The sequence below is a fragment of the Sarcophilus harrisii genome, chromosome 4 (genome assembly GCF_902635505.1).
Source record: "Sarcophilus harrisii chromosome 4, mSarHar1.11, whole genome shotgun sequence".
In the NCBI taxonomy this organism is placed as follows: domain Eukaryota; kingdom Metazoa; phylum Chordata; class Mammalia; order Dasyuromorphia; family Dasyuridae; genus Sarcophilus; species Sarcophilus harrisii.
Genome location: NC_045429.1, coordinates 139431300 through 139444999, shown reverse-complemented (window position 1 = coordinate 139444999; position 13700 = coordinate 139431300). Strand labels below are relative to the sequence as shown.

The 13700-nt window shown below is 35.3% G+C and overlaps 1 protein-coding gene across 1 annotated transcript; it reads right to left on the bottom strand.

The window, feature by feature from the left end:
• Positions 1–2311: 2311 nt before the first annotated feature.
• Positions 2312–13477, bottom strand: FBXO5 (F-box protein 5). Its single transcript, XM_012549409.3, has 5 exons — positions 13243–13477; positions 5956–6682; positions 5147–5237; positions 4087–4266; positions 2312–3335 (listed from the first exon to the last, which is right to left on the bottom strand). The coding sequence occupies exons 1-5, from the start codon at positions 13373–13375 to the stop codon at positions 3084–3086; spliced, it is 1383 nt and encodes a 460-aa protein (XP_012404863.2). The 5' UTR covers positions 13376–13477; the 3' UTR covers positions 2312–3083.
• Positions 13478–13700: the final 223 nt, after the last annotated feature.

Genomic DNA, 13700 nt, shown 5'->3' with positions numbered 1-13700 from the left:
TCCACCTGCTAACATTTCTTATAGAACAGTATTCCATTATATTTACATACCACATCTTGTTCAGTCATTCTCGTTGATAGGCATCTCCTCAATTTCTAATTCCTTGCCACCAAAGAGAGCTTCTATAAACATTTTTGTATATGTGGGAACTTTCATTTCTTTTTAATGATCTATTTGAGATATAGACCTAGTAGTGGTATTGCTAGATCAAAGACTATACAGTTTTACAGCCCCTTGAGCATACTTCCAAATTGTTTTCCAGAAAGTTGAATCAATTCACAATTCTACCAACAATGCATTGTTTCAATTTTCTCATATCCTCTCCAACATGTATTATTTTTCTTTTGTCATATTAGCCAATCTGATAGGTGTGACACCATTGATCAATCTAATGTGTGGGCAAGAGTGGCACTTTATGATACAAAGATGAGGATTGAAAAATGACCCTTTATCTAAAGAGAGAAGTAGGTCAAATAAAGAAACACAAAGTAAAAGCAGTGATATAATGGGATGAATCCTAAAGGGCAGAAAATAAATAAAATAACAATAAATGAGCACTTATTAAACAACAATTATCAGGTACTGTTCTAGGCACTAAGGAAAGGATGAAAATTCAAGGATATCTATTTTTATCTGAGGAAAAAATATAGAAATATCACTATATACAGAATCAATACAAACTAATTGTAGCAATGTCTTCCCCATGAAAAAAGCGGGGGGGGGGCAATAAAAACTCTTGACATTTAAAGCTTTTCACAATCTAACCCTTCCCCTCATTTGACTTTTTAACAAATTACTCCCCTAGTTATACTGGTCTATTTGCTATTCCTCATACTGCATTTGTTACTGTTGGAAAAGATACTGCATAGTGTCCAGTAGCTTCTATATAAGAAGTTCTCTAGACATTCCTATTTGCAAATATAATGCTGATTTTGTTGAATCAGTACATGTAAGAGCCTCCTAAATGAACTCTAATATCATTGAAGTGTTTGGCCTAATCAGTTACATAGGAAAAAAAAAATCTTTGAAGATTACTTCTGAATTAAGAGTATAAAATGAAGCTGTAGAAATAACCCTGTAGTACCCATTCATTGGTATTTAACCTATCACTGAACACTTATTAAGTACTTATATGCCAGGCTCACTTACACTATTAAACTTTCAAGACCCCATATAAATGGAAATTATCTGAAAAGGGAGGAGTGGACTAGGTAATCTCGGTGGATTGTTTCTAAGTCTTCTATTCAATGATTCTAGCTTAGGTCTTAGAGACCATGCTTTGCATATATTTGTAAACAGCTAGTACTTATATTGTTTTGAATAAAACACTACCCAGCAAATATCTAATTGTTAGGGGTTTCTACAGTAAAAAATAATCTTGGTCTTTTAATGTTATGGAAAAAAATTTTGACTAGAGGCAAAGTAGTAGACAACATAAAATATGCTTATTTTAATATTACTAGGTAGTTCCTTTTCCTCTTATCAACCTCCACATTCACTCTAAAATATTCTTTATCTCTTCACATTTTTGAAATATCCACTCTAGGGCATTCAGTGAGATACACAGGACTTTCAAGAAGCAGTGAATTAAAGTGAAACGTTTTTTATCACTTATCCTCTCAAAAAATTTAAAAAATCATCCTCCCTTAAATTTGCAGCTTAACCACCTACTTTTGATCAACAATAAAACGTCATTGTCTTAAGAGAAAAATAAAATTATTCAATTCATTTCTTAGTGTCACAAGAGCACCATCTTGTGGCTCTGTGTAACTTGAATTTATGGGTATGGGGATCTAAATTTAGTACAAATAAGGAACTACAGCCACAAGGGATTTCACTTGCGAATAGGTAAAAACCACAAAATTTTTGCTTCTATCATTAACATACCTCTTTAAGGTGGTATCAATTAAAACATTTCTCATATTCAAGTTTTTAGTAGCAATTGATTCTCAATGACCCCTTTATATACTATCAGCCAATCCTCGCCTTTTTACCAATAGTTCACATTCCCAATAGAGTTAATTAGAGATAGAAGGGAAATATTTGGATCCAGTCATTTAACCCATAGAAAGATTTCATTCTTTCAGCACTAAATATACTTGATGAAAAGTTGGATTAGAAAGATGGATAGATTAGTAAAAAGGTGGGGGGAAGGAGAAATCAGACTTTGTAATAATTAAGCAATCAGTGACAATTTGAATTCTGCCACATTTGAATGTAGCACTGATGAGAAGGTAAATGTGTTGGTATTATTATAATTATAATTTCCATTACTCAGCTTAAGTATTTAAAAAACAAATTATATTTAAATGAACATTTAATTTTTATTATATAAGCACACATAAAATATGGAAAAATATATAACAAATGTACAAAAGTCTTAAAAACAGATTTCAGAGAAGAAAACAAGACACACCACAGTAACAGACATTTCTCTCCTTCATTTGGAAATAGATGGTAGGAATAGGAATTTCAGACTTGCTGACATTGAAGAAACATTTGAAAAAGGACAAAAACAATTACATAGACAGATTCCTGACATTGATATTGCAACTGTAGTTACTTTTACTTGGAAGCCAAATAACAGTGCCTCAAAAAATAGAGACATCATAAGGATATAAAATATATTTTTAAACTTAGGAATTATAATAAAATAACTGTAGAAAATGAATAGCATGTTTAAATAGTTTAAACTGCATTCTTTTGATATGAATCTCCAAAGTACACTTAAAGATATTCCAGATTAAGCTCATTTTGATTGTAATGTATTCCAGACTTAATTGGCTGTTTCGTCTTTTAAAAATGTAATCTAGAATTTTGTACTGGGATTCTCATTTGGTAATAAATGCAGAAGAATTCAAAATACATGACATGCCAAAGCTACCAAGTTCCAAAAATTCACTGAAGTTTGTTGTTTTATTTTTTTAAAATTGATTTTCATGACAATTGAAAAATAACAATATATTTACTATCTTTTTTAAAATTTAAAATAAAGACTTCAGGCAGAACCATATTATGGTCACCTAACGTTAACATCTCCAATCAACTTTCAGTCGGCTAGTTGCAACTGATATAACAAAAGATCATAACCTTCGTAAATTCTTTTTGCTTTTTTTACTACCAGGAAGAGGTCCCACTTTAGAGTTTGCTTTTAGGGTCTTTTCATTTAAACAGTCTTTGGTGATATGATAATTGCATAAACATCTTGTACAAAAATCAAAGCCACAGCTTTCTCGTTTGCATGTTGCCCTCTGCAAATAGGGGTCGTATTTTGCAGGTGAGTTGCAATGGATACAGGCTTTTAGGCTTTCATTCTTTTTTAAGGTCTTGGCAACCTATGAAGAAAAATTCACATATTAAAAAAATCACATATAATAAACTTTTTATCACATAGTAACAACTTATTGATTGAATTCTATCAACACTAATCTTGGATAGGCAATAAATTGCCCTTTGAACTGAATTTCACCTAAGAAAACACACAGTATTCATCTCAAATTGCTTACTGTCCCCTTATCCTAACCCATTTAACATTTTTCCCCAGTGATGCTAATAATTTTGAATCATCAAACCTCAAAAGAATTAGTGACAATCTAAAAATGCAATAGAAAACACCTAGTAGAATGAGTATAAGTTGTTGCATCATATGGTATAAGCACAATATACTATAAAATACTTTGGCCAAGTTACTTGTCCCAATTTTCTCCTCTTTAAAAAACTGAGGACCATAAATCTCCACTGAGAATTTAGGGGAGAAGGCAAAGGGACTATGACTTGTAAAAACAGAGGCAGTAATCACATCATGAAATAATCACAGATCCACTAATGTGCTACTAACTTAACAGCTAATAGATAGATAGCAGCTAATAACTGATTGTTAGGACTAATAGCTACCTTTGGGCTTCATTGACAATTTATTTGTGCTTTCAGGTTCCCTATTTTAGAAATAAATCACCTATAAAAATGAGAAATCAAGTGAGCCAACATATTTTTGAAGCAAAATTTGGCCCCAAAATTGAATATAGATTTTAGGATATATGTGTTTGTATTTTTAAAGTATTAACATATCAATAAAAAAAAAATTACCTCAGAAAACTCATTGTGTCGGCTGTAGGTAGAAACTCCCTGATCAGATAATTTGAGCTGAGATACTTTTTTGGAGCCATTAGGAGCCTGTGTTGTTGATTTCTGAACAGAAGCTAATGCAGCCCTGACCAGAACATATTCTCTAGTTGCAGCATGAGGTGAAAATTTTGCAGTATTTTCCTATGGGAAAAAAAAAAAGTTGGTGAAACAATATAACTACCTTCCCACTGAGAATATGACAGACTTAGTAAATAATCCTTTTGAAAGAGTATGTTTACTGGCAATAAAGATTTCCCCAAACTAACCTTGAATATTATCCAAATGCATGAAGTATCAGCAAATATCACATAAAGAACTATTCTCTCCAATCTTTTTTGTTTCCAGCTCAAATCTAGCTTTTGTGGGCAGAAATACTATGGCTTTGACACCCAATATGGCTAGTTATCAGGGAAAATTTTACTGGCCTGTAGGATTTTACCCAGGAAATGTGTCTTTCCTTCCAAATTTTCCTTCTTTAAAATGCTAAACAATCCAATTAAAGTCAACTGAAAGGTTTGGCTGAAAAAAGTCATCTCAAATTTTTATTATGTAGCTGTCTCATACATACTAACAAATGTTTTATTGAATATAGACTATGTAATCCTTTTGAGGGTTATTTTCAACTCTCAAGGGTATTTTAGGATCATGTCACATAATATATATAATTTCCCAGTGGGATATAAATTCCATGAAAGTCTACTTGCTTCAAACATATTATTTGACACAAAGTAGAAATCTAATAAAAACTAATATTGACTGAAAGGTTTTCATGGAGTTAAGGGTTAAGTCACTCACAAGTTAACCAACTCCTACATTTTACAGATGAGGAACCTAAGGCCTATAAGTTGAGTAGGACTTATCTACTCAAGGTCCACCCTGGGTGTGGTAAAGAGCAGGATGATGCCAGCCCAATTTCTGAATTTTTTAAACCAGTGCTTTTTCCCTCCATTCTTTTATATGTAAGATATGAATAGACGATATAAATGAAAATGAAATAACTGGAAGGGAAAAAAAAACTTACAGTAGCTTTTTTCATTGCTGTACTATATAAGTGGAAAGCCCCTTTATTGTCTTTCAGAATCTTCTTCCATGTTGCACTCACTCTGGCCACACTGATAAAGGAAAAAATACAAATAATTAAATATTTCAATAGTTACATTGATAAAAGCTAGCAAAACAATTGACATTAAAAAGTTAAGTTACAATTCCACTCATTTTCTGAATATCTATATTCATTGCCATTAATTAGTTACCCAAACCCAGACCTATACTGTGTAATTATTACCTTGACTGAGACAAAATATGTCCAAATCCCCAACTCAAGTCCCAATCTACAGGAAATGAACATGGGTTCTTAAAAGGTATGTTCAAAGATGCACAATCTATGCCAGATTCTACCATCTGGAAAGACACTAATATGCTATAAGTATGATAAGGAGTTCAACTTAGTTTGAAAGGCTAATAAGAAGATTGAAAATCAGATGTCAAATTATTTTTTGGCTATTCCAAGTCATAGAAATAATAAAACAACTGATAAAAAGTTCAGTCTGATGAAAATTCAAATAATTCTATAGATCTTGTACCAAATCCATCTTGGGAGTTTGTATAAAATTCTATAAAACTAAAAAACTGAGAGTACTAGAAACTACAGTTTCCTCTGGAAGAAAGGTTTTCAGACATGATTTAAGGCCTATCTTTCCCTATTCCAAAATCAAAAATATGGATCGAGCTTAAACTGTGGAAAGAAATAAGTTAAAACAATCTTCCATTTAGGTTACAGCCAAGACAGAGCATATATAAAATAGATGTCTTGGCAAAAAGGATACTTACTTGATCAAATCCAGCTCACTGAGGTGTTTTAAAATATTTATTAAGATATGTTTGAGTCCCCTTTGGAAGAGTTCACTGAGAACATCCAGTCGATCTAAGCCCATTTTTCTACCAATTACATTATGTAGTCCAAAATCTCCATGGGCAACTATTCTTTCCACTGTTTCCCAATCTACTTTAGGGTTTCTCTTGGCATTCTTTTTTAAAGTCGAACAAACCACTTCCTCAAAATGAAGGATTGGCAACAAGTTCTTATTTGGAAATTGTCCGGTGCTTTGGTTCTGTAGAAGGCAGGGTTTGGGGCTGACAATGAAATTCCGAGACAAGAGAAGGCTGTCATATTCCTGTTCACTAGGACTATTTTGATGAGAAAATGAAGAGTAGCCACTGTCCTCATAAAGTCTACTGCTTTCCAATTCTTCTGATTCACTTGAAGCATCAAGCCTCTGTAGTATTTGATTTTCCTTGTTGTGTACTGGCTTGTTTTCAGTTATCAGTTCTACAATTCTGGGGCTCACATTCTGGGGTCCAGTATAGGACAGGCTTCTATTGCCTTTAATACAGTCTTCACAAAAATCTTGGAAATATTCAGGAGTACCAGATTCCAGTTTTTTGCTAATCTCAGGCTTTGCTAATACAGGCCCAGAGTTAACATGGTTACAATTAAAATCACATTTCATTTTAACAGAATAGTAAGGGCTGTTGTCTTTATTCTCTTGTTTATATCCTGAAAAAAGAACACAAAACATCCAATCAAACTCCTTCATAAAACAAAAATACAATTAAATTCTAACAATATTTATTTATATATAATCTGTATTATTAGTTACACAGCCTCTCTCTGTCTCAGTTTTCTCATCTGTAAAACGAAAAGGTTGGTCTACATATATAATTGTGTATGTATCCATGCAATTGTTATCTGTATGATGTGCAAGAGATATGACTTGTGAAAATAAAAATGATAATACAAGTTACTGATAATAACTATTTTCATTATTTCAATTGTACCTTTTGTCATCTCTTTATGTGTTCCTTAATGGTAAGAACCTGTACTTTTCTGCAAAATTATTAGCAGTTCTAGCTTTGAAATATAGTGTATCTGGAAACTGTATCTTCAAATAGACTGTTACAAGGCAAACTTCTAACTCAGATACAATACCATGATCATTTCTTTAATGGTTAGTTGATAAATGAATGAAAGAGAAAATAGAAGTATGCTTATAAAAGTCATCAAGACCTTAACTCTTAACTCTATTGTATAGTTAAACTGGTTGAGCCTAGAATGTGCTTCCCTTTCAGCATATCATGTAATTCTTAATTTCCTTTAAGACTCAACTTAGGTACAACTTCTCAGTGAATGCCCATTGCTAGTATCCTCCTCACAGAAATTGCTTTATGTGTGAAGAATCCTGAAGCGCGTAGCAAAGGTGGCTCAATTGTAGAAAGTCCAACTTAGTAACCTTAGTAAATTGAATTTTAGCTTAAAAGAATGCTCTGATGACAATTTAGAGGGAGAAGCACCTATTTCCATACAATTTCATTCTTTCCAAGAGCACTTTGATAGAAAGAATTTCCCCCAAAATTCAGTTTCATCAAATGATAACTCTTTTAATTGCAACCTTCTGGGGGCAGTGGGAGAATAAAGTAAAAAGTATGCAGGAGAGGAAAAAAAAAATCCTACAAGGAAAGAAAAGATGGATATTTTTGAAAGCAAGTATAATATTTATTATATAGGTTTTCTTGAAATGGAAATTTATTGCTTTATATTGAATCCTCATATCCCACTACATACATGGTAAATTTTTTATTTCACACTAAGTTTAAATAATTTTTAAAACTTTAAAGAACACTTATAGTACTGAATACAGAGACTATCATCATAATATACTAACAACTATACCATAAGGCTCCCATAATTAGAAGTTTTAAAAAATAAAACTTTCAACTTAAATGATTCTTATTTTAAAGAATTCTAATTTGTTTTCCTTCTAAAGTCATCAATGCATATTTCTCAAAATAAAGTTCATTTCTTTTTATTATTCACTATGAACACTGCACCATACAGTGAAAACACTGAGTTCTAGAGTTAAATGGACTCTTAAGTTCTTTCTATCTCTAAATACAGGATTCAGTGATATTATGCTAATCAATTCCATTTAAAGAGATGATTCTTAAGATTAATTTAATATTCACTCTCAAACTTCTTCCAGCCATTTACTTCTTTAAACACATTCAACTTTTGGATTTCAGCTCTCTCAGGAGAGAACATCTCTGCATCTGGTTGAAATCTTAACAATGAATATTATGATCAATAATATAGCATTTAAAAAATTAATAACACTGTGAAGGAGGTACTCCAGTTCAATTGCTACCCTGATTTTACAAGTGTTATGATGCTTTCCCCAATTTCACTCAATTAAATAATCCTCTAATAGTTAATCTTTTAGTGTTGCATTACAAAGGGAACTGGATTTGGAATTAATACTAATAACTAGTATTTATATAGCACTTAATTGCAAAGTGTTTATACATGGTTATCTCTGAAGTCTGGTTCAAATCCCAGTTCTTTTTATTACCCATGTGGCCTCAATTTTCTCATCTGTAAAATGAAAAGCTTGGGACTGGGTAATCTCTAAGGTCCTTACAGCTCTAAAAAATTTTAATCAGTTGCTGAATCTTATTCCTTCATTTATATCAATTTCTCTACTCGCACACCTAACTCTGTATTTGGATTAACCTAGAACCATTATTAGATGAGAGAAATCCTATCATCCTACTGATAGGGACAGAGGAAATTCATCTCATAAGAGATAAGATTCCTTATCCTCTACTTTCTTCTTTCCTCATGTTCTTTTGATGTGGCAGGTCTAATAATCAGATCTTATTAAAATTAAATTTTAATATGTGCTTAATAAAACTCAAGGGTACACAAAAAAAGACCTCTTACAAGAGTTTAGATTCGAACTTCCAGAAGAAATGAAGAGGTGTGGAATGAGAGCACTCCAGGCATAGGGGATATGGAATAATATAAGAATAGAAACATACATGGTTCCAATTAAGAAGGATTTAAAAAGCCAAACAGGATTTTAAATGCTACCTACTGAGAAGAGGGATAATCATATTCCACCCAGTCTACATTCTAGATAAACTGTATTACAGCTAAGTCCAGAATAGTGCAAATAATGAACCCCCCCCCCACCCCGTGCAGTGATCCCATTATTCCAATTTCCACAGCATATTTATTGTTTTACATATAATTATAAGTTGAAATAGTATGATCATCATCAGAACTAATCAAGATCCAGTATACTTTCCCACCTCTACAAAATACATTTAATACTTCCCTATCACCTTTCTCTTTTCATTCCAGTAGTTCCCAATTTGCATTCTTATGCATGTTTTAAAGCCCAATTCAAATTCCACTCCTACAAAGCCTTTCCAGATCCCGCAGCATAGGTAATGAAAGACTTTTCACTCAGTGGAATTCAAGCACCTCTTTTTTGACTGTAAGCTATATAGAGGGAATAATTAGGACTTCTCTAAACATTATATACCTGTAAAACCTATCAGTTTGTAAATACTGAGTTGATCAATGCTTTCCAAGTTAAAAGTTTTCAACTCTCTGTCTTGAATGATCCAAAAAATAAAGTTATTTTTTTGCATGTATAACTCCTAAGCTGGCCCTAAATTGTTGGTTTTAAATATATAATTAACATTGCAATTTGTGTGTATCTGAAGGAAGCTAGGGCTTCTGTGACCAAGGAATGCATCAACACAATCCATAGATCAACCAACAAGAATTTTTTACAGTTCCAAGCACTGTGCTTAAGTAGAACTAGAGATACAAAGATGAAATGAAACTGTCCCTCTATATGAGGGAATCACTTCTGCAAAGGCACAGAGGGCAAGGAGACTAAGAATATTATATATGCAGAACAGCTAGAAAAATTACAACTGGAACTATATGTTCACTAAGGAGAATATGAAATAAGCCATCACGATGGTCCATATAAGAGGTATAAATACCAAGAAGAGATGTAAAGGGAGAATCTATAGGGATTGGTAACTGAGTAACTGGAGGAAAGGAGGGTCAAGAATGGTTGATGTTTCAGAAGTTGCTAATTTGGGCGACAGGATGGTGGTGCCTTATATAAAAATGGGAAAGCCTGAAGGATGTATTCTTCACTTATGATGTATTTTCAGGAAACTAAAGGGTTGGGACTTTTCTCTTTCTGATCAACCAAATCCAAAATGAATGAGGTAAAGAGCAGTATTGACTACTCCTCCCCAGCTACTTTCTGGAATCAGTTTCAAAAATATATAGTATAGGAATTCATTTCAATATTCATTTCTTCATTTCTGTGACATTTAGTTCCTATAACTTTTAACTCCCTGGCTCTACAATTATAAATGTTTTGCTTAACTCTGAATGGTCAAAATTAAATATCATATCTTAATCTCACGCCAATATCTTAATGATACCTCAATGAACATAAACTTTTGTTTTGAAGCAATTTTTTGTATTATCATTTAATTTTTTTTCAAAATTATCCCTTAAGATAAATAGAGCATAAAATATTTTGTGGATAGAAAACTGAAGTTCAGAGATAGAAAGTAATAAAAAAAAAAAAAAAAAACCACTACTACCACACTGGGAATTAGGAGATCTGGGTTCTACTCAGAAAAAAACTCAACATGCAACCTTAAGCCAACTATTCTACTCACCTCAGTTTCCTAATCTGTAAAGAGGTGAAGTAAATAATTTCCAAGGTCTCTTCTAGCTGTTCAGATTGAATGATTTGCCCACTGTCACATGGCTAGTAAGTAGGTGAGCTGAGAATGTTTAGTAAGTACTACTAGCCTTCCTTCCTAGAAGAGCTCTAATAGACCACCTTGCACATGAAACCAAGCTTAATATTTTCTTATTTGTATAGCTAATTTTACCTTTTGCAAAAGGAGAGAAAATACCACAGCCCGTTTCAGAATTGAGGTGCAGCGTAAATTGCCTATTTTTTTGGTATATATCCTACCTCCGCCCCCTACTGGATTATGAGTAGCAAGAGCACTTAAAAAAAAAAAAAAAAAAAAAAAAACCACCCCACAATTCTGCCTCCAGTGGTCTTTTCCTTGGTTCACTTCTAAAGTAAAATAGCTTAAAAAAAAACAAAAACAAAAACAAAAAACAAAAAACACACAAAAAAAAAAACTTGGAAAACATCCTCAACAAGAGAATAAATGACAGAAATTTGTTGTTGTTTTTAAGTATTTATTCTAGTTCTTAACAATTGCTTGTTGAGGTTAAGGCTTTAAAAGAACTAGACAACATATTTTATATAAAACCCCTATCATTCAGTATTACTAACCAATGTATCCAAAAAGTATGGTTCTCAACCTTTTTAGCCACAAGAAATCCTCTTAAAAGACATAAAATTCCCAGGAAACCTCACATAATACTTTTATTAAAATAGACATTGGGAACCACTATCTTAACAGCAACAAAAACATCATACAATAATAAGAATTTCAGTAATTCCCTTCTCATTTTCATTTTATTAAGCTTTTCACTGGTATTGTATGTTAGATCCGACACTGAGGTTATTCTCTAAAACTGTAAAAAATATCTTCTCTACCAAATTAAAACACTACAATCTATACATGAAAACTCAGGAAAGCTCTCATGTTTTACATTTCTTAAAATCTCCTTATAGATAATCACCATGTGACTGGCTATGAGCATGGTCTTCCCTTGATTCAGGGGCCTACTTGCCACTAGTTGCCATATCATCAATGATCAAAGTCACAAGGCCCTTGTTTCACTTTTAAAACCATTTCCATATTAAAAAACAAAAAAACACTCCCAAAATCCTACTTTAAATTTTCTGTCCTTGTCAACCCCAATTGCCTATTATTCTAATAATGGAGACTCATATTAAGTGCCTACTATGTTTCAGGCCTTATCATCTGTAAAAGTCATAAATAAAAAGAGTAATATTATGCTCCTCAAAACTATTCAGTCTCTAAATCAACATGGACAGTACCAATTTCCTTCTTGAAATTTAATTTAAAATTCAAGTGTACTGTCATTTTCCTCCCAGAGAGGACTAAGCTCCTTTGGGAGAGAAGCCTTTACAGGATATTGATTACTACACTGTAATCATTTGCTTTTCCTTTTGGTCACTTTTTGAGGTAAATGGTTAAAAAATAAAAAATAAAAAGGGTAGATACCACCCTCCCCCAATAAGGAAAGTACAACAAAGAAGTAAGAAAATAGTATTTATTCTAGTGCTTTCAGGCTGAGTCCATCCCAGTTTGGGATTAGGAGGGAAACCTGACTCTTCCACCTCCACACACACACACGTCTGCTTAGAGATAAGGCAAAGGAGAATTTTTCCCTCCCAAGGAAATGACTAAAGAGTGGTTAAACTAATATATTGTAGGGATTAAAAATAAAATGTAACTTAAGTTTTTTAAAAATTCTTCACTTTGCACTCCCAGGTCTGGGAAGGCTTTGCTAGGGGAAGGGGGTTGGGGAGTGGGGGAGTAATTTAACCCTTTCCTCAGGCCACTGCCCTGACTCCGCTTAGTCCAAACGCGGGGCGCATTTGGCGGGAGAGGGGAGTAAGGCCCACGAATCCTGAGGATGGATCGGGCCCGGCCTGAGGTGCCCGCAACGATGACCCTGAGGGGAATGAGAGGCGGGAGATGGCCGTGGAGATAGATGGTCGGGAAGTCGGCCCAATCTCCCGCGCCCTGGCTGTAGGGATCTGCCCCGAATCAGGAGGGAAGACAACGCTGGGGACTGAAAGTATTGGGGCCTCTGGCCCCCCGAGAGTCGTCCTCGGGTCCTAAGTGGTCCTCGGGCCGCCTAGTCGGGGTGAAAAGGCCCGGGGTGGGGGGAGGGGAGTAGGGGTATTTGGCGCCTCTTCCAGGAGAGAGCCTTGTCGGCTGGAGGGAAAACGGACTCCGGGGTTTGCCGAGGTGCCTTTTTCCCTAGGGAGGTGAGCAGTCTACTTTGGCGGGGGTAAAAAACCCACCATCTCTCCTTGGGTCCCCCACATCTCATTTCCCCCCAATTCGATCTCGCCTCTCTCAAGCCTTGGCAGCCTCTCTCCCCGCTTCCCCCTACCCCAGTTCCACAGGCCAGAAACCCCCTTGGATGTCAACCATCCCAAGACCGGCTCGTGGCCTTGTTCCTGGGGAGGTGGGGGGTCGTCCCCATCCATCCCCGCTCCACCCCCCGGGGGGACCGCGCGCCCCGAATCGCGCCCTCTTTCCTCAGATACTCACTGTCAGTCGGGCGCGGGGACTCTGCGGCCGTAACGGCGCCGGGGCTGCTGCAGCAGGAGGAGAATGCAGCCGAAAGAGGTGAGGAGCAGCAAGAGCAGGAGCAACAGCAGCAGCGGCTGCGGTGGCGGCTCATGCCCAGATCTAGGCGCTGGGCGCGGAACAACTCTCAGGTAAGAGAGGAGACTCCTCAGTGGGAAGCAGCTGAAGCACCGGCTCCACCAGAGTAGTATCTTCCAAAAGGCGCCAGCTGGTACTTTTAAAATCTTTGAATTTGGTGCCCAAATCCGTGAGACCCAATGGAAGCAAGCGGTCTCACCAGCCTGCCAATAGCGAGGCGGAAGGAGGGGAAGTCTCCATCGCTGACCAATCAATCGGCGGCGCCCACCGGCAAGAGGCGGGACGGAGGCAGAAAGCGCCCCGCCTCTCTCCATCTCTCGAGCTAGTGCTCCAGCAGCGCC